The sequence below is a fragment of the Triturus cristatus genome, chromosome 2_1, assembly GCF_964204655.1.
Source record: "Triturus cristatus chromosome 2_1, aTriCri1.1, whole genome shotgun sequence".
Taxonomy (NCBI): domain Eukaryota; kingdom Metazoa; phylum Chordata; class Amphibia; order Caudata; family Salamandridae; genus Triturus; species Triturus cristatus.
This window is the reverse complement of record NC_140581.1, coordinates 321,063,852-321,086,433: the sequence shown is the minus strand read 5'-3', so window position 1 is coordinate 321,086,433 and position 22,582 is coordinate 321,063,852. Positions and strand designations below refer to the sequence as shown.

The window sequence follows — 22,582 nt, the reverse complement described above, 5'->3', positions numbered from 1 at the left end:
ACCATGCCTTACTGTGGGGTTTGAATATGCCCTCTCCTTCATTTCTTCGTGATCAAGTTACGTCATGCTATTTTCACGAGCTCATACAACAGTGTTACCAGTTGCTCCTTGGTCTCCTTTTTAATTCCTAGCCTCTCGGTATTATTTTCAGCTGTGGCATTCATTGGTTCATGATATAATATCATCACTAGAGTGCCGACGGAGGGTGACGTTTTTTTTTTTTTTCACTGCACTTACTTCATTCTTCTTTGGCGTTTTTTTTTTTTCCCCTCTCTGCCTTATTTTTCCTGGTCTTCGACGACTTGTTGTGTAGTGTGGTGTTTTTTTTCTTTCCCTGCCGGATGACCAGACGGAAGTCTTTATTGAAGATCACCTCTCATTCGTCGTACCATTCCAAGATGGCTGGGGAAGCCTCACACGTGGCCAGAGCTGTTTCTTCTGGTACAAAACCCAAAAGAGCCAAGAATGATCCTCCCTCACCGATTCTATCCTCTCAGAATCCTGTTCTTGACACTATTCTGGATGAAGTTCGGGGCCTTAAATCTTTCATGGCCACTACTAATGAGAAGCTTCAACTAATTGAGGATAGATGGATCAATATGGAGGCTAAGGTGTTTGACATGGAGCAACGTATAAGTGATGTTCAGGACATGTCTACTAAAATTCCATTTTTGGAGCAGGAAATCCATCGTCTTAAGCTTCACACCGAGGACCTTGAAAATCGTAATCGGCGCAATAATCTGCGCCTTTATGGTTTACCAGAAAATATTGAGGGTCCAGACCTGCTTCTCTTCCTGAAGAAATTTTTGACTGAGCTTCTTGGTATTTCCCCTGACCCTGCACTAAATATTCAACGGGCCCATAGACGTGGTCGCTTTCAACCTACTGCTTCTAAGCCTAGGGGTATTATCATGCTGTTTTTGGAATTTACTGACTTGATGCGGGTCCTTTCTGCTGCCAAAATAAAACGCCATCTGACTTGGTCTGGTCACAACATCTTCATCTCACAAGACTTATCTAATGCTACCAACGCAAGGAGGAAGGAATTTCTGGCGCTTCGTCCACAAATGCGACTGTTAAACATTCGTTATGGCATCCTCCATCCTTGTTTGTGTAAAATGACGCATGAAGGCTCCACTCGGTCTTTTGATGACCCTCTCAAACTGAAATCGTTTCTTCAAAGCCTTTCCTCACTTCCTGCAACTAGCTCACCTTCTATTCCTTAATGTCCTCTATTCTGTTACTACTACCTCTTAGTTAGGCTGTTCCTCATTTTCTATTTTCATTGCTCTCTCTGCTGTTTCATCTCTCGTCGGCGCTGTTACGCCCCATGCGTCTGTCTTTGTTATTGTCTCTTAGATCTGGATATCTTTCCTTGATCTATCTTTTCTCTTTTCTTTTTCTATTCTCTCTTCCTTCCTTCGTTCTATTATTCTCCCCTTCTTTTTGTTCCTCTACTCATTTGATAATGTGCTGTTTGTTGCATATGTCCTTTGGAATTGTGTATTGTTTGAATATATATTTTTCCTATTTTGCTCACTTTTGGTGTTTCTTTTTTTCTAGTTGTTTCCCTGAAGTGTATCAGCTCCTTACGTATTGTAATCCTCCGTTCCTCCATTATGTGTAAGTTTGTCTCATGGAATGTTCGTGGTCTTGGCAACCCCGTCAAAAGACAGAAGGTACTTTCTCATTTATCCAAGTTAAATTCTCAAATTTCTTTCCTTCAAGAAACGCACTGTACTGAAGAGGAATCACTTAAGTTGAAAAGACAGTGGGTAGGCCAAGTTGTTTACTCCCCTGCCACTAGTAAGAAGGGGGGTGTTGCTATATTGTTTCATAAATCTTTATCTGTGCAAATTGTTTCTACGCAAAATGATGCTGACGGACGATGGGTAATGGCCAAGGTTGTTGTGCAGGGCAAGGATTTGGTCTTACTAAATATATATGGTCCAGTTAAACCAGACTTCAAATTTTGGCATAATGTTAAGGTCCTACTTTCATCCCTTGACTGTCCTAATGTCATTGTTGCTGGTGATTTTAACCAATGGATGGATCCCTTTTCCGATAGACAATCTAGGTCCAAGTTCCAACCAGACAAATCCCACAAGGCTTTTCAATCGGCCATTACCTCTCGTCCTTTATTTGATGTTTGGAAAACGTGTAATCCGGATTCTCTTGAGTTCACATATTTTTCCAATGTTCACCATACACGTTCCAGGATTGACTATATTCTAGTCAGTAAATCCCTACTCCCGTCCATTCAAACCTCGGAGATTGGATCAATTTTTATCTCTGACCATGCACCAGTTCATGCTGTTCTGGATCTCTCAATAAGCTCCCAAAAATTTAGTCGTTGGAAGCTTAATAATGTTTTATTATCTGACTCCACTTTCATCACAGAAGCTACCTCCTTTATCAATGAGTTTTTTTTGTTTAATAAGCCATTAGCAACCTCTATTTCTAATAACTGGGATGCCTTTAAGGCCTCCTTCCGGGCTTTTGCTATTTCCTTTGTTTCTAGGAAGAAGAAAATTGCTCGGAATAAATATTTGAGTTTACTTCAACACCTTAAAATACTGGAGCATAACTACTTCTCTTCTAAATCTCCCTCGGCTCTTCATGAGCTCATTAAGGCCAAATCTGAACTGAACAAACTTGCAACTGTGGAAGCCTGTAATGTCCTACTCAAAATTAAATCCAAATATCATGGTGGGCAGAACAAAGCCGGTAAGATGTTAGCCAACTATTTAAAGATCAAATCTGAACGTAAAACTATTGGTCCCATTTTAAATGAATCCACTAATCATTTGGTGTCCGCAGATGAAGATATTGCTAATATCTCTCATGATTACTATGAAGCCCTTTATTCTGATGACACACATCCCTCTCATGAAAATGTAGATCTTTTTTTTTCTGGCCTTCCCTCTCCTCCTTCCCTACCCAGTAAATTTGACTCACTGGAGAAGGAAGTGACTGCCCAAGAAATAACTAACTCTATTAAATCTTTAAAAACATCAAAGGCTTCTGGACCGGATGGATTGTCGGTTGAATTTTATTCTACCTTTGCATCGACTTTTGTGCCTAAACTACTGACATTATATAACTCTTTTATTACCGATGCTAAGGCCTCTGGCTCTTTTATGGATGCCTTAATAATTATTATTCCCAAACCCGACAAAGATCATTCTCTGTGTAAAAATTACCGTCCGATTTCATTAATCAACATGACTGTAAAATATTTGCAAAGATTCTTGCTATTCGTCTTGAGAGTCTTCTCCCACTATTGGTTAAGACGGATCAAGTTGGATTCATTAAGGGAAGATTAGCAGCTGATAATGCTCGAATGTTTGCAAATGTTATCTCTCTCGCAAAAAAACTTAAATCGCCTCTTGAGGCATTGTCCCTTGATGCCGAAAAGGCTTTTGACCGCATCAACTGGCAATTTATGTTTAGAACCCTTCATTGGTTTGGTTTCGGTCCAATTTTCATTTCCTATATTAAATTACTTTACTCATGTCCACGGGCCAGTATTTTTGTAAATAATCACTTCTCAAAATCGTTTCCATTATCCCGGGGTACAAGTCAGGGCTGTCCTCTCTCCCCTTTGTTGTTTGTTCTTTGCCTTAAACCCTTTCTTGAGCGTATTCGAACTAACGACCTTATAGCTGGCTTTGCGTATAATTCCTTAGAAATTAAACTATCAGCTTATGCTGACGATATATTAGTTTATATGGCGGATCCTCTTACCTCCCTCCCTCCCTTCCTGGATGAGGTTCGCTTGTACTCCAGCATCTCGGGTTATAAGTTAAATCTCTCAAAGACAGAAGTTCTTCCCCTGAACTCGTCATGCTATCAATTTATGTTTAACGATACTAGTTTTGCATGGTGTCCAACGAAAATTAAATATCTCGGTATTTGGTTTTCCACCTCCTTACCTGCCACAATTAAATATACATTTGCAGCATTAGTTACTAAAATTCAATCTTTGCTTCTCACATAGTCCCCTCTCTTCCTTTCCTGGTGGGGCAGGCTAGATACTATAAAAATGATGATCGTACCTCATGTCCTTTACATATTATCTATGTTGCCAATTCGCATCCCCATTTCATATTTGTCACACATCAATTCCATTTGTGTAAAATTTTTGTGGAATAAGAAACACCCCCGCATTTCCCTTATGAGACTTAAACGCCCTAAGTCTGAAGGTGGAGTGCGTTTTCCCGATTTTCAGGCTTATCACTCAGCCTTTATAATTAAACAGTCCTTTGCTTTATCCTTTGATTTTGCTGAAATGCCTATTCCAAGATGGATTGTTTTTGAACGTTCCTTTTTAAGAGACTTTCCTTTTCAGAATGTACTATATATGTCTAATTGTACCTTCATATTCAATAACCCTATTATAAAATATTCTCAAAATGTATTGTATAATGTTTTTGCTAAGGGTTTAACTCCTTTTCAATGCTTTCTATCCTCTACTATATGGTATAATAAATATCTTAGATACAAGGGTAAGTCATTTTACTACAAACACTGGAAAGAGAAGGGTATTATTTTTGTTTATCAATTAATATTCCAACACTCTGTTATTTCCTTTCCTGATTTGCAACTGAGATTTCAACTACCTGATACCTCGCTTGCCGAGTATCTTCTAATTTCAGCTGCTTTACAAGTACAACTAGCCTCTTTTGTTTCTCCTACAACCACACCATCCCTTACTCCCCTAACACCTTTATATAGTCTATTTCCGGTGCATAAACCTAAGGCCGCTCTTATTTATAAACTGTTGTTGTTGCATTTAACTGAGAGATCTAAATCCCCTACTGAACTTGCTTGGGAAATAGACTTATCCCTTTCATTTCCTGTTGATATATGGGATAAATTATAGTCTAAGTTATTTAAAATTTCTGCTGCGGCTTGTATAACTCAATCCTTATATTTTATCTACAATAGAGCTGTTATTACTCCTATTTGCATATCCAAGTTCTCCCCTTCCACGTCCCCACTTTGCTGGTCTTGTTCTGAGCATACAGGATCTTTGCGACATCTACTTTAAATGTATTGATTTTCTGGAAATCGGTGTGGTCAACGTGCATGAACATTTTTCATTGTAATCAAAATTTGTCATTCCAGAATGTTTTTTAGGTTCCTCTTCATCTGATTTGGATGACTCTATTTCTGTTTCCTTGTTGTTTGATCTTTTTATTGCATTGGCGTTCAAAGTAATTTTATCTTGCTGGAAGGATAATTCGAAACTATCTTCATTAATGTGGTGGAATCTCATTTGCGACGAGCATCGGATTGCTAGTGTTTCTTCCTCTGCCCTTTCGCAAAAAATTAAATCTGATCTCCTTTGGCTACCTTTTACATCTTATCTTACTTCTCATGCTCCTATCCCCTAAATTGATTTATCTTTTTGTATTTTATCTGATCCTAGGACTTTTGCAATTTTATAATTTATATTCTATCTTCTCTTTGTTTTTTTTGTTTTTTTATTTTTATGTTTTTTTTCTTTCTGTCCTCTTTTTCTTTCTTGTTTATGGTTTTCTTATTTTTCTGTCCTTTACCCTCCTTTTATCTTTCTTTTATCTTTTACTTTGGCTCCCTTCCTTCTCTCCTTTTCTGCTCCGGTTTGCTCATGTGTGTGGGATTTTTCTTCTTTCTTTGCATTTTTATTAACTAAGTTTATATAATTTGTAAGTATGTTCCTGATTGCTTAATTGTCTGTACTCCTTATGTATTTTATATCTTGTTTCTCTTGCAAAATTTAATAAAAATTTCTTAAACAAAAAAAAAAAAAAAATTAAAATACAATGAAGAGCAATATCTATTCATTGTGTGATTGTGCGGGCACAGCAACAGCTAATTTTAATAAAGTCTTATGGCAAATGCATTTCTCTATTAGTTACTTGCACTAAGCATTTGTAAATATAGCATAGAAAACACAATAGATGTATTTATATTGTACAGTACAATGTTGCATTATTAAGCATATGGTTCTTATGAGCCCACAAGCGTTTACATCTCAAGCAGTGCTCATAAAACCAGCATTTGAAAACATGATGACTTGAACATGAAGCCCACATTCGCAGCTGTGGTATTTTTACGCTCTGTAAATGGCAAGTTACTCATTCTTTCGAAATCTAAAAAAATATCACCTGGCTGCAGGGGTTGGGATGTGGCAATTTTAGACTCTTTCTACTAATAGTTCATTGGGTTGGTTGTAATTAACTATCTATTTTAGTTTATTTATATAATGTATTTATTGGGAATTACTCTACAGCGTGACTTATGAGCAAATGAGTGTCAGAAAGAAAACAATATAGCATAATAGATTCACAATAACTTTATGAAAGAAATACTAACATAATATTTAAAGAATGGGAGGCATAGGGAAGGGTGTAAATAGTCAGGAACTAGAAGAAATAGTTAAATCGAGGAATGCTAGCAGCCGTGGTCCGTGCAGCTAACAGCGGTGGGGAGGTGGGGGCGTGTAAGGGGGGATTTCAAGGGACGATGCCGAGGGAAAATTAATTATTTATTTAATTTTCCCTCAGCATCGCCCCTCGAAATCCCCCCTTACCCACCCCCACCGCTGTTACCCGCACGGACAGCGGCCGAATGCTAGCAAAATACGATCAAGGTTTGCACACTTTAATGCATTGACCAATGGCCGCATGACAGAACAGTATTTGAAGAGTAAAGGTTTAGGAGGAGTCAGTTCAAGTCTTCACCTAGATAACACCTTGAAAATGCCAATAAAGAAATATTCTTCACCGAGAAGATGCATAGTAATAAAACGTTTCTTCAGATTTATTTTACAAACAGGGAATGAAGACTTTTGAAGGCTGGAGTCTAGCCACAGGAATGTATAGCCGAAAGAGAATGACGCCTCCCCAAAATGGTTAATTTCTCAGCTGAATGCCAGGGACAGATTACAGCCAAGAACGTTTTCAACCAAACAGACAATTTTGAACAAGCATCTAGCTTCCTTGGGTAGTTAATTCAGGAATATCATGACTGGGCTGATGTGATTCCATGCACTTGTTCTGGAGACCAAGTGCTGGGAGAGTCATATAAGGAGGTTAAAGGATTTTAGGTATGGCAGTGATGAGGCTGTTCCTAATGTCAAACATCGATAGGACACAGGACGGGACTGTTGCCTTGAAGTATGTTTCATGAATGATGCTTCTCGCTCTTTAGTAAGTGGAAATGATGCTTTGTTAGCCAGATTTTGATATATATGGCAAAATGTAGTTTTTCCACAATGCAGAGGGAGTTAGTATTCTTTAAAATGGGGGGAGAGATGCTAAGAATATAGAAGGCTAACACCCAGGACTGATAAGGAATGCTCTAAGAGAGAGACAGGAAGATAATATATTCCACTGCTGATGTGATATAGCGTTGTGAGAACTCAGGGTGTGGGGGCATTGCCCAACTCATATTTTGCCCCCTGCCCTCCCACTTGCATGCAAGTATGTGTATTTCACTAACAGTGAAAAAATTATTCAATTGTGAAAACTTCAGCCGCTGCACTGCAGTAAGTAAAAGCGGCCGAGGGATGCGGCGTGTATGTGACAGACAGCCTCTGGTATTAGGAAATTACCCAGCGCAACACACACCTGGGCCCAAGTGCACATGCCAGGTTGGATGGCTCCCTTTCTCCAGCCAGCCCGACATGCGCACTAGAGGGGTCTCTACCTATCTATTAGTGAGCCGGGGAGGGGGGTTGACTCATGCTGCATCTCACTGTCTCAAAAATGAGCTGCGAGGTTCTCTGCCCCAGCCAAACCTGGCCCTGCTGCAACAGCAGGAGCAGCTCCAGGCTTGGCATAGAGAGTGAGAATGAGGAGGTGGGAGGAAGCTGTCTCTCTAGTCTCTTCCCCATTTACACGAGATTGGGGATGGAGACAGTCGTTCCTTAAAACCGACGAGAGCACGACTTCAGTGTCCTGCACAGCACTTCCACTGGACCATAAGAAACCTGATTTGGCCATGCTACAAGGTAAGGAGTCGGGCTGACTAGATACCTGCATAAAATGCAGGATTTCCATGATGATTTGTTTTGCTCTGCTCTTATTTTGGATCCCTGGCTTTGCCTTTCCCTTGATTTCTATCACACACTAACACAAGACAGGTGATGGCATTGCAAACACTACCACATGACCCACTGATCGCATGCTCTGGTTCGGAGTAACTCGTCATCTGATATGATAACAGGTGTCATTTTTGTTCTACTTTATTAAACGCTTGGTGCCGCTATTTGCCATGTAATAATGAGCAGCAGGCCCAGGCCAGGACTTGTCCTTAGCGCCTTGAGGCACTGAACGAAGGCTGCTGATTTACATTACCATTACAATAGCGCTCGACTACACAGGATGAAAGGAGTATCGGTCATTGCATATCTAATTTTGCATACACTGTTCATTGGAGAGATCGCGTAAAGGTGACTTAGAGCTATTGATTTTGTCCACTGATGTAATTACAATGTTTGTGCCACTGCCCCAGTAAGTCACCTTTCTCAGTTTGTTTCATGTACATTGCTAGTTTCTACCAGCCAATGTTTGTGAGATCTGTTCATACCGAAGTACACTTACTTCAGTCGAGAGAGCAGTCAAGCAAGCAATAATTTATGAAGGACGCTAGTCTATAAAGTCTTAAATTGTTGACAGGCAGAAGATCCGGAGCGCTGCAGCAAATGAGAGCATCTTGGATGCAAAATGTGACTTTATTTACAGTAAAGAAGAGGTCATTTGTAAGGGTATCTTTTTGTTTGTTTTTATTTCAACCTGTATTATGCGTCATTGAGAAACCCGTTTGCTCTGACCATCCCCTTCCACATTCATTTAGGAAGGGGTATATTAAACACACCTTTTTTTTTATCAAGCTCCCTTCATGCCAGAGTAAAACCAAAGCACTCATAAATAAGATTCCACCAATTTGTCCCACATTTAGTTCCCGTTGTCCATGGAAAATATAGGTCAAAATCTGTTTTTCACATTCTAAGACTTACAAGAGCTTGACAGGCAGAAAATATATTAGCTCATTCGTTTGAAGGGTGCCTTTGTTTATCCTTCTTTTTTCTGGTTTTACTCCAAAGTATCTCCAGGGTCTACACCTCCTTTACATTTAGTCACCCACCCAATACCTCCCTCTATAATTAATCTGTGCATCTTTCAGAGGCACATTCATTTCTTGATGAACACTAGAAGCTTTGTAAATTTAGGGCATTAAACATAAATAACCATCCCTGCTCATTACGTATGCAGCTACCTACGTCATTATCAAATGAAATGGTAGAAGCCTCCCAATCTCCCCTTATGGTGATAGGGCTTGCATGCTATGCTCGCCACTGAGCACTCATATGGAACTTTTATGTCCACCACTTTCAAATGTCACCAGCCGCTACTATTGTGATGTCCAGAAAAGTATTTAGTCAGTGAATAGCAATGAAAATTCCATATCTGAAGCTGACGCTGACGGCAACTTCGGGCATACCTGTGATCATCAGCGTACCAGTGGTAGAAAATGTGAGAATTATGAAGTATTCAGTAAGTGTTTCCATGTAGAGTTTATATAGAGAAGTAGTAAGGAATGAACTGTGCGAAACCCCAAAGGATGGGGGTATAGAAATAGAGAGTGTTCCCAAGCTTCATTTGTAAAGAGTAATTTTACAAGCTAAACAAGAATCATTTCAGTACTACTCCGTTAGTGACTATGTGAGAGTCTCATTGTCAACACCCTCAAATTCAAAGAAATTACAAAGGAAGGATCTTTTTGCCAAGAATGAGAAGACCATTATGAATGATGTGAAGTACGATGGTTTGTCTAGCAGCCACACACACAACCCTTTTTTGATCTCTCAATATGATTATTAAAACCAATATGTTTTTTTAGTTGACAGCCATCAAATGTGATGGCATGAAATAAGGATGAAAGGGATTATAGTGTAATGAAGTCTTAGGGGAGTCTATGTTTGCCTTTTTTACTTTACCTCTCCTACTTTCAGATCTTTCTCAACTCTACCCATTTAATTGTAGATTGGACTGCAAAAGAAAGAATTTAAGTTTAAAGATGAACTTTCATAATTCAATAACTTTGGCAAGGATGATTGATCAGTAATGGGGCGATAGGAGCTAATTTATTCAGAGTATGTAATTGCTTTCTTCAGAATAAGCTCTTCCTCATCAACTTTCAGGCCTCTGGTTATTCACAGCTTCACTAGTTTATCTGTGAATTAGACAGCAAGGAGCAATAGCATTTCTTACAGACTTACATGAAGTGAATGAAAATTTCAAGAAGAAAGAAAGTTTAAATAAGAAGTTCAATAACTTGAAGTGGATCACAGGAACAATCTATAAATGTGTTGATTTGACAACGGCAGGTTTTCGTGCGGAATTTAGTGAAGCGATAAAGAGCAGATAGTGGAAAGAGGAAGTCAAAGGAAGAACATATAGGCATTAAGAAATAGAGGAGGGTACGAAATATTAGGTAAAGCAATGAAGAAAAGGACCTCAATATTGGCGGTATCTAGTGACCTATTTGTTTTTACACACAAGTGAAGCATGCATACAATTGTGCATAAAAAGACCTGCAAAAATGTTGAAATGACAAACAATCTACATAGAAATTAGCCTGAAAACAAATAGAGTAGATGATGGTGTCAAGTGGGATGATATAAAGAGAGAAAGGGGCTAGTAGAAAGCCCAGAGGTACATTGTAACTGAACTGTAGTTCGATACAACATTTGGTTACTTTTATTCAAAAATTTCAACGTTTTGGGGTTAATAGGTTTCCTTATGTTTGATATGTACCAATGTTGCTGTGAAAAATGGTCTTGGAGTTTCAGTCTCTCAAGGTACCCCTTTATTTTTTATTTTTCAGTTGAGCGCAACACTGTTGTCACTGCCTGTGCTTTAAGACACCGCTGGTAGTACTCCTTTCTTTGGGTTCATTTTACCATTGTTTATTTCTCTCCAGGCGGTACTAAAGGGATTCAGTGTTTACCGACACACATCAACCCCTCAGATTGGCTGACTCCTGCGAGCCTCAGCTGCGACCGTTATGATTGGCCGCAGGGACGTTGTGCCTCTGACGACCACATGACGACGTAAACAATGACGTAGATAATGCCGCCCAGCTCGATCCTATTCCGGTGGCATTGTTTACCCGCACTTATAAAACATGCCGGCCTGCCCTGTAACCTCACCATCCGGGTCCGGTCACACGAGGGATTGCGCAGGTACCGAGCGGGTGCCTAGCAGCGAAGGCGTGAGTTCCACCATCACGGAAGGAGATAAGTAAACCGCGCCACATATCCCGACCTTTGATTAACTCTTCCCCCTCCTTTTCCCCTCCTCCACCCCTCCTCTTCAGTTTTTTTCTCTCGTAATTTTAGGGTGTGCCATTGTGCTACCACCCCCCTCCCGAGACCCATAGTGTACTTAATGATTACACCCCATGTAAGATATTTTTGTGTTGCATACTAGGCGTGCCCAGCCACACAGTTTCTTGGCTATAATTGATATAGCATTTATACTCCACAGGCTAATTGCTATTGGTAAACGCCGCAATGGGCATTCGGGGCGTTACATCCCCTTTTCTAAGTCTGTTCCATCCTGTTTCAGTCGAGTGCACCTGTTTCCTCACAGTAGCACGTCTGGCTAGTGTTACGGTTCAAGTGCACCACAAAGAGCACCAGTGTGTGTATGTCCTTCCATGACAAACTGAAGAATACAATGCCTAATTACTGTTTGTCTTCTTTTTCTTTTGTTTGTCTATGTTTGTTAACCTACAACCCAACTTAGAGTAAACTCGGTTCCTCTCTACATGTTTGTTTTAATATCTTTCACATTTATAACCTGTCGTTAGGGTGGGCCTTAGCGCGCCCACACTGCTGAGGTTCACTTATTTCCGGTCCTGACGAATGCCTCATTAATGATTACACATAGGCAGAAACATGTTGACCAAACACTAGTGGATATTGCTGAACAATTTATTCAGCTCTTATATCCCACACTCTGTTTTTATACATGTCTGATTGGCTATTAATAAAATTTGTTTTTTTGACACAATCAAGACATTTTTAAATTCACTTTCACTTCCACTGAACACACAGAAAACCAGCTCCGCAGTAATTCTGGCGTCGAAGCATACCAGGGTGGCATTCGGCCTCTCCTGGTGGGGCCCGATGATGAAGCATGTCACCAACCAGGCTGGTGAGTGAGGGCTTTATTAAAAATCTATTTGGATTCTACACTTGTGCTCCATTCATCTATTTAATAAAAAGGTACACTCTTCTGTTGTTTTGAAATAAAGTGAAAAATGGTCTGACATAAATAATGTATCTGAAATATTGTTTGCAGAAATATTGCCTAAGGAAATTAATTACAGAACATCTAGATCCAGCAGGATGACTTTTTTGTAAATGATTTTTACGGCACAATATTTACGTTAAACAATAATCTGTAGACGGCATATCAACATTAAACATTACTTTGACATGATTTACTGCTTGTAGTGGTCATCAGCCTATCAATGTGGTGTGAAATCAACTACTCCCACAGCAAAGGCGTTAGAGACATTAGACAGACATTCACTGATGAATGTGATCTTAAAGGACTTGATTCGGCGGACACACTAAGTCTATCCAGCATATGTCCCAAAAAATATGAAAAGATTGTTCAAACTCTGGCCACAAAACATATCTTCAACTTCCAGATACACATCCTCCTTGTAGAAAGTTTCAGGGCTTGAATTACCTCCTTCAAAACAATTGACAGGCTGACAAAAATAAATGTTTTGGTTCGGTAAGTACCACTCTCAAGTTCAGTGATGGAAAAATAGACAAAGCATCTTTCACCTAGTTATGAGATGCATTCATTTCAGCATGCTCGAAAACCTGCCACTGTTTCTGGAGCCATTGTAATGCAACCTACAAGAAATTACAAAGGCATGGTAACTCCATATCTCTGGTTAAGTACTTCACAATAATGTTCATGAATTGTCACTAAACTGGATTGGTGCATCCAGCATAGCACAAAGTACTGGCACAGTCGCATCACAGACACTCTGCAAACACAGTGCTGCAATGTGAAGTTTGACCATTCCAGGCATGGACCTGCCATTACTCATAAAATTGTACTCTGTTCAAAACAGTGAATTCCTCCTTAAATATAATGAGTAAATTCGAATGTTCATGATTGTGGCACTTTTTATTGGACTAATTAAAAATAAAATGTATAAATAGTGCATTCATAATTTGTCAGAATCACAAATAGCCCTCCTTCAACTAACAATAGTGAAGGATCGTCACCGGAATACACAGATGCCATTCTGAAATCAACTGCATTGCCCCACTCTGGATTTTATTTTTAATTAGTGAATAAAAGGTACCAAAATGTGAAGTGCGTTTTTTCTATTTAAACATTGGAGTTTTGTATTTCGTATAAATGTTACCCTAACTTCAAATGGTATATGTGGCCATTATTATTTTTCAGTTCTCAAACCTTCCATTGCTCAGGGCTCCCACTGCATAGCAGTTTGGCTTTATTAATGTTTTGAAAAGCTAATTTGAGCATTAATTACTGCATCCATTTATCAGGAGTTGCCAAATATTTTGAACTTCGCAGTCTAATCCCTCTGTGGAGTTGCACTTAGAAACCACATAAAATGCCCTTTTTAACTTTAGCTCTTACAATTGACTGGGCTCGTCAAGCAGATTTAGCATCAGGCACACTATGCAATCAGATTAACCGAACGGCAATTAACTATGCTTTGCTACAGTTGAAAAATCCCAATTGATGTAGAAAGTTAAATTTTTTGCCTGTCCAGAGCTAGTTTGGTCTGTTTCTCACAAGGGTGATTGACTGCGTCCAACACTTCTTGATGGTAAGTATACTGGGCAATTCTCTTAATCTGTGGATTAGCTATTGAGCCAATCGGTTCTTACATGCAGCTCAAAAGCCAATCATGAGTCAGAAGGAAAGTATGGAAAGTACAAAATGGATTACAAAACTTTCTGAACAACAATGTGAATACTTACCGAGCCGTAGACTTTTCCCTTCTCATTCATAGCTAAAAAATATTTGCTTTCTACGCCCCTCACTGCAACTATTCCAACATCCACGGATGTTATCTCCAATATACCTGAAAAGTAAAGAAAAATGCCTAAATAATTGTTTATTTCTGTCATATGCAAGCACAACAGGATCATTCTTTGGCAATATATTTCAAAGAGGACTGCACTGTTTCTAAGAGCCACCACTTTTATTCAAAGCACAAGAAAGCACACCAGGACCTGGTGGGGCCCAGGCAGCCAAGTAGTATGTGCACACTAACAGAACCAGGATGAGCAGAAACTATGTTATCTCAGGAAGGGCCCAATTATCAATAATTCAGGAAAGCAGCGGCTATAATTATGCAACGAGAAGTACAGATAATACAGGGTCCAGTAATTCTGGGGTTTGACATAATCGCTCTGTTTCAAGTTGTCCTGTGAGAAATAGGGAATTACTTATTAAAGCGGTGTTTGCTCACAGATTTCCAATTGTAATTCCACATACTGAGCTCTTTGAAGGACATATTCAACCAGGTTTTACCTGGCAAAATGTGTCAGCATAAAACCCCTGGCGGTGCAGTAGTACTCCAATTCTTGCAATCCAAAGTGGGATTTCAGAGATTCTCATAATGTGGGCTTTTTTAAATATTCAGTTTCTTCAACACAACAGTTGAGCAAAAACATAGTCATTGACTTCATTAAGATGAGCAATATGTTTTCAAAATGAAAGACATGAAAATCCTTGAACGTCCTAAACTTTAGCAATCAATGTAAAACAATGAACATTTTTAGTCCATTACTAATTTTTTCCCTGTGAAATTTCTACTCTTCAAAGCTACTGAAGCGACATATTTAAGATACATGCAGGTTCATAGTCAACTCTTTGTTCTATCCTTTTGAGAGGGAGATTTCACTCAAAGTTGGATACGTGAAGATTTATGTCTTCATACATGTTTTTTTTATTACATTTATTTATAGTTATTTGTAAATACAGAGCAAGAGCCTGACTGGTCAGTTATTATTGTATTTATTGTTGCCGTTTCATACTGCATAAATGTTCCATTAGAATGCTTTGAATGCATTGAGAGATGTAAGTTACATATGCAGAACTTTGCAAGTAAGCGTAAAAACAAACAAACATGGGCAGTAATAACAAACAAACATGGGCATAGCCAAAAGGTCTGGTGTTGGCCGCCAGCCTTCTGGCAATTCTTGTTATGTTTTGTCATGGATTTCGCAAAAATTTATTGTTCGGGGAATATCTCATGCCCTCGTTAATCAATTCATTTGCTACAGGGTCTCCAAAAATCCCCACATTACCATTACTCCGCAGCACCGAAGGAGGCTACTTTGTGTGTGGCTGAGTTATTTGTGAAAGGGCAGTGTGCTGTAACATGTAGTGAACTCAGCCAATGGCTGAAGCGGGTTTAATCATTGCCCCTTAATGCATGCGGAGTAGCTTTAAGAAAAATGTGAATGACACCAACCACAGACTAATGGATGAAGTCTGGCTGAAACTCCTATAAGTAGCCATGTTATACACATAATTTGTGTAAAATCAAAAGGTCTTGGCTAACATAGATCTAAAAAATCTAAAAATCTAAAAGAAAGAAAGAAAGCAAGAAGAAAAGAAAGAAAGGAGTGAAAAAAGAGGCAAGAAGGCAAGAAAAAAGTAAAAAGAGGATAACTTTGTACAGAACAGTTACAAATGGACATAATCTGGTAAACTGTGAAATAGCAGCTGTCAGAAAAGCAAAGCACTCCAAAAGGTTTTTACAACAAAATTGGCAGATGTGATCTGATAAAGATGGAATGTACATCAGAAGCATCCTGCTATCACATCGGGCTCTAAACACAAAGGCGACACTAAAGTAATCATGAAATAAAAACAAAAACAATGGTGCTGAAGGGACCTAGCTTGGGTGCCAATGTGCTCCTTGTGAGACAGCAAAATGTAGTCACTCAAAGTGAAGTTAACCAGCGGCTTAAGTAGTCTGACCCACTGCCCGATGCTGTACTCTGTAGTGGATGGAACCAAAATGTGAATAGCATAACAGACGAAAGGATGAAGAGAGGTGGCTGAAAACCCATATATTTAAGTATATTTTACATAGTTTGGTAAGCTCAAAAGGTCGTGGCTTGTCAAGCACAAAAGGAACTAGGATGTGTATAGAATATCCAGGTTCATAAGTCTAAAGCGAAAACTGAACAATGCACCCAGATAGGAATCATTCACCAGAATATATCGCTGATGTGATCCTTTATGAGGTAGGGAACCCAGAGGCAAAGCTAAAGCCAGTCTAACTTTCAGGAAGTGTACTTGGAGTAAAGAAAGACCATGGAGGTAACGATGACATGAGAAGCAATGAGAATAAAGGAAAACCAAAAGAGTTGTAAGAAATATAGGGAAAGAGGATAGAAAGGCAGATAGGAGAGGAGCGGGTAGGGTATGGCAAAGCATTAATGACAAGAAGAAAATCCAAAGGTATGGTGCAGAAGATCAGGGCACATATGGGAGTTGAACTCGAAATGGGAGATTATTCACCTTAACTCCAAGGGTCTTTTAAACAAGTTTCAACTGCTGTTTAAACTTCACTAGATAGAAAGTGTAGTGAAGAACCATTGGGCTCCAGTTTCAAAGTCTAGTTGCACTCCCTGAAAATGATTGGGTCATAGACTTCTCTATTTTTAATGCTGTGTGTTCAAGGAGGAGAGATTTGGCAATGACAGGAGCTTTGGCCCACAAGGGATTTCAACTTTTTGGTCAAGTAGATGAAAGTATTAGAGCGCAAGACATTGTGAGCGATCCAAGCCATCTTACACTGTGCTTTGGCTTCATAGTCAGCCACTGCAGCATTTCTGTGGTCTTTGAACCTTATCCCAGACGTAGGGGGGGGCATCCAGTAATAATCTTTAATACTGCATGCTTGTGTTTTTGGGAGTCATATACATTCCAAGAAGTATGCATGGAAATATGTGCCAGATTCAGGTTTTCAGACATATTTATGGGAATGTCATGTGACTATTCCCAAATGCCTCTATTCCTCTTGTGCATAGTTGTTAATAGTTGAAGACTACCCATAGAATGAATATGAACTTCCTCTGCAAATGCACTTTACCTTTTCTATTTCTCCGCCAAGAAAACATTTTCCCTGAGAAGAAAGTCCTTCTGATACCTTAAGCAAGTCTGTGGAAAATCTGTTCCAATTTCTACCCTGGAATGCAAGTGTAAATCTCTGACCATTTCCAGGATGGAAAGGGGTGGGATCAGAGTTTGTGAATACCAACAAACATACCTTTGTGGATGTTTCTAAACTCCTAAGGCAAACTACACCCTGGAATGCCAACTTCTTGCTCTACTGAATGAGATTTACTAGGTCTTCTCACCACTCATATCAGAGATATCAGCAATAGGTAATGGATGATGTTCGCCTTCTACGGAACCCTGGCATGCCTAAAAAAGGTAAATACAGTCACATATGTATGTTTGCAAGCAGATTTACCTTTATGAATGTGTCTGTGGGTAATTTACATATGAAAAGGGCTCATTGTCACATTAGCCTATGGGCCATTTTTGATGATATGTTTACACATTGAATGTAGCATTATCACTGAGTAATTGTGTAAATATGGATGTGCAGTAAAGACTAGTGAGTGATGGTGATAATCTCACCACTCACTAGAATCAATTAGTGATGTTACAAATGTGCTCAAGCAACCAAGTCTTATAAGTGATGGTACAAAATTATCCAACACTGAAGATTTCAGAGAACAAATTTAAACAAGTATTCAAGATGAATGGATGATGGTGGAAACGTGAACTTACATTAAGGGTTACTGAGTGATGCATCAAATATAAACATTCATAACTGTGATAATTTGTGACATATTGTGGGCATTAGTGGCATGATGGTTGCACCCTCAACATAAACTTGAACTTGTGTAAAGGTCAGAATTCTTGACATACTGCAGGCACTCTTGGACCAATTGTTCCCACCCTGGTCTAATGCCTGAAAATGATAATTGGTTATTTATAGCATTTTTATAACACAATTTATACTTCTGTCGTGACCTCAGCCTGTGCGATTGGTATAAAATGTTGGTGTCCATCTCACTCAATAATTAATTCATGAACTCACTAATTTATCCATCAAACTACTGATATACTCGCTTTTTCAACCATTCATGCATGTATGAATTCATTAATTGCATATGTATTCATGCACAAGTGTTGAATATCAGTCCTTAATGTGTGAAAGAATAAGTGCCAGTGCCCAAGGCACTGCTCAGAACCTGTGACCGGTCCTTTAATATGTGGGCATGCTGAATGCAGAGGCTGCTTGAACTTGAACCTACCTCATGCCTCTTTAATCCGCCATCAGACATTTACTGCCCCTTTATCTCGCTTTTGATTTGTCCCTTTGCGATAGCTTTCTGTCTTTTTCTTTTTCATCCTTCCTGTATTTATTTTTCATCCTCCCTGTATTTATTTTTCCCTCTCTTTCGTTCTGTCAATTTTTGCTGAGTAAAAATAAGTGCCGATCCACAAAAATAATTGCTGTTAGGCCCTACCTACAACAACCTGCTCAAATTAAGCACTGTTGAATATATAGGCTTTGATTATGAGTGAGTCATAAAGGGGAATAGCATTGTTCTGTGCCTGTAAAAGCCAATACAATGGAAAGAGGTATTTACCAAGTGCAGTAAATACCCATTATTCCAAATATATTTAAGAAGTGAAACATTACTTGCAGCCTTGATAGGATCATTCTGCAGCACTGTGAACACTTCCGCCATACTGTTCGGATTTCAGCATTGTTGTAAGCTGCATCTACCTCTTCCACATATGCTGCTTCCCACATAAAAATAGTTGTCTGATCAGGAAATGTGAATGATAAAAGGACAGGGGCGAAAAGGCCATGGGTACCAGCACTACAGGTCAACTACAGTTATGTAACTACATAATTGAGACGACCCTCTTAGCTGATAACGTCATGTTTCAAGCAAAACAGCTTTTTCAATTTGCATAATGTAAATATTTTTTGTACATGGGAACTGAAAATTAGGAGTTTCCAATAAGATGTATACACTCAACTTCTGCATTGATTGTGCGAAGATTCAGTACATAGAATCAAGAAATCCAGACCTGCAGATAGTAAGCAGTTTCCCTACAACGTTGTGGTGCGTAGTTCTAACCATTGCAGGCAGGCTTCCAAAACACCTTCCTGTTCATGCATGGGAGAATACAGGCTGAGTTGCCAATTCCTGGTGATTGGTGTTGTGTTTGGAGCAGGTAAAAATTGAAGAAGACGAGTGACAAACATGTCCTGTCTCTCCATCTACCATTTCCTTTTCCTGCTCCATGATGGACAACAAACATGATGGTGATCAGGCTGTACCGTCCTACGTCGCACTGGTAAGAGCAGCCATGAAAGGCAAGGTCCAGATGGTCAGTCTGGGAAGGGAATGCTGTGGTCTAAAGCATTAATTGCATTTGGTATATATAGGCAGGCAGGTGGTCAACCAAGTACAGGCAAACATCTCATTGGCCAGGTTGCAACAGGATGGGCTCTTTTTTTGCAGGCCGATGGCTGGAAACCATGAGCGAGGGTGTGGAGGTACCAGAAGAAGGCATACTTCGGATGGATTCCAAACAAATCACAAATGTGCACACTTCCAGTGTAGATATCCTGAATGATATTTCTGCAGAATCCTAAATAGTGTGTGGAAGTATTATCAGATTATGTGATGTCTACATCCTGTTTTAAAGAACAATCCTACCTACATTTGATAAATTGTATACAGTTTTAAAAGAAAATACATACTTTGGATATAAATGTGTGTGCTCAGAGGAGGAATGCGCATTGATTTTGCTTATTCTCAAACAATGAAGTGCAGTCAAAGAGAACAAAATGAATGGAAGTCCTTTAATAAACGGTATGGCACTGGCACAGCCTTTAAATGCCATAAATACACTTTCTACTGAATGTAGAAAGCTCTCACACCACAGAGGTATTGTGAAGATAACTGAAGCTGGGTTTGTTTATAACGTTACACTTTTACAGAATGTAATTAATGTCTGCATGGTAAAAATGGTGTGAATCAACTCACTAAGCTTGAACGGAATTTCGCTCTTCATTAGCCCAAATAAGCCTAAATTACACACCATCATACGAAGCATTAACAGCACCCTAAGCTAAACACCACTGCTTAAATTGCACTGATGGACAGTTCACAAAATCCCTGCAAGTGCTTTAGCAAAAACTCTATGTATGTAGGTCCAAAAAAGAAACAACGGTAGTATGAAAAAAAAGCAGAAACGCATGCATTCTTGGGTTTTTTGTACTAAGAATGAAAACCTATCACATTTAAAAAAAAAAAAAGTGGAGTAGCGCATATTTTTAACTCGTGGTGTGTGTGTGTGACGCTTGCAATGTTGGTATTGCAGGAAACAGTGGTCCCTGAAAACAAACGATAGAGCAAGAAATGAATATAGTCAAAATTGGAACTATATTATAGCCAATGTCCAGCCGGGCATGGCAACTTTAATAAGTAGAAATTATTGACAGTAAACAAGGAAATGTAAGTAGAAATTCGGTGGGACACAAGCCTGTATCCTCTGACTTACATACCAAGTAGACAGAAAATGACAAAACACATTCAGGCAATTACAGTGATGTTTCTTTGAGAAATAATGAATAGCGAAACATCTGATATTCAGATTGCCACCTTCACACTATATTACATACAGCAATATTTAAGGTGTAGGGTGGGCAACAGAGTCGACGGCGTTTCGATCCTTATGAGAAAGATACAGGATCATCATCAGGACTAATTTAGTTAAATTGCCCTTATTTTGAATGCCTCATGTTGCCATGGAGGCAACGGAAAAGATGCCGATTCACGAAAAGGTAACGTTGAGTTAAGGTTTACGGTAGGACAATGCCTACGCACAATTCTTCCGGGAGGAAGGACACGGATAGGTCTCAATCAACTTGCAGAAATGGGTTCCGTGGCCATGCAGTGTGTACGGACGATGCCGGATCAACTGACCGGCATCGTCCGTACACACTGCATGGCCACGGAACCCATTTCTGCAAGTTGATTGAGACCTATCCGTGTCCTTCCTCCCGGAAGAATTGTGCGTAGGCATTGTCCTACCGTAAACCTTAACTCAACGTTACCTTTTCGTGAATCGGCATCTTTTCCGTTGCCTCCATGGCAACATGAGGCATTCAAAATAAGGGCAATTTAACTAAATTAGTCCTGATGATGATCCTGTATCTTTCTCATAAGGATCGAAACGCCGTCGACTCTGTTGCCCACCCTACACCTTAAATATTGCTGTATGTAATATAGTGTGAAGGTGGCAATCTGAATATCAGATGTTTCGCTATTCATTATTTCTCAAAGAAACATCACTGTAATTGCCTGAATGTGTTTTGTCATTTTCTGTCTACTTGGTATGTAAGTCAGAGGATACAGGCTTGTGTCCCACCGAATTTCTACTTACATTTCCTTGTTTACTGTCAATAATTTCTACTTATTAAAGTTGCCATGCCCGGCTGGACATTGGCTATAATATAGTTCCAATTTTGACTATATTCATTTCTTGCTCTATCGTTTGTTTTCAGGGACCACTGTTTCCTGCAATACGTATCTACCCAAGGTCCCTGTCTAACTCCTTTGGGTGCCCTTGTTCCTCCTTTGATATGGCTTGCAATGTTGGAGCAGCTTCGTAATGTGTTTTTAAAACGTCGCCAAATACAGAATTACAAGACAACTGGTTGTTTTTATTTTTTTTCAAAATGTACTGAAAATGTCACAAAATTAGATCGAGAGAGGAGAAAACTTGTACAGATTTTGAAGGGGGAAATATCTTCCTCAAAATGCTTTCTTTTAGGTTTAAATGTGTTTATTAGCATGTTCAAGATAAAGAAAATACAAACAATACAGAGGCATAAATAATGTAGCACAGCAGAGTATGCAAACCGAGGATAGACCATCGCCCATGGTGGGCCTATTAAACTCACTGCATGCGGTATAGGTGAAGCCATTGTCCATCCTGGTGTGAAAGTCCGCGATAGGCTTTCTGCCTCTGTAGTAAACAAAACCAACTTAAACAAGCATTGGCATAGCCAATAGGTCTCGCCTTTGGGACCTTATAAGTGTTTAGCCATGCAACAGTTGCATAACTAAATACTTATAAGGTCCCAAAAGCGAGACCTATTGGCTATGCCAAGGGGCCGTGAAAATGAAAGTGATCGCGATCAAACATCAAAGCGGCCCGCGCACATGCACTGTAGCTCTAGGCTGGCCTGGTAACACTTTTTGGAGCCCTCTCAATAAGTCTCGCCAGACCAGCGCATGCGCTGGGTCAGGCGAGACCTAAAAAGGCTCCCCCCCCACCCCAGGTCCGGTATATACTGTAACCCCTGAAACAGGCCCGTCTCTCGCCTTGTTACCCTGCATTAAACCGCAGGAGGTTCTGTCTGTGTGTTCCATAAATCAGAGAGGTGAAACACT

General features: G+C 39.5%; 1 protein-coding gene across 1 annotated transcript in view; it reads right to left on the bottom strand.

Moving 5' to 3' along the window:
• Positions 1-22,582, bottom strand: part of FGF10 (fibroblast growth factor 10) — a 335,947-nt gene that overhangs the window by 39,743 nt on the left and 273,622 nt on the right. The window contains exon 2 of the mRNA XM_085631220.1: positions 14,042-14,145. Within this exon, the coding sequence (XP_085487346.1) occupies positions 14,042-14,145 (104 nt within the window). The remainder of the gene's footprint in view (positions 1-14,041; positions 14,146-22,582) is intronic.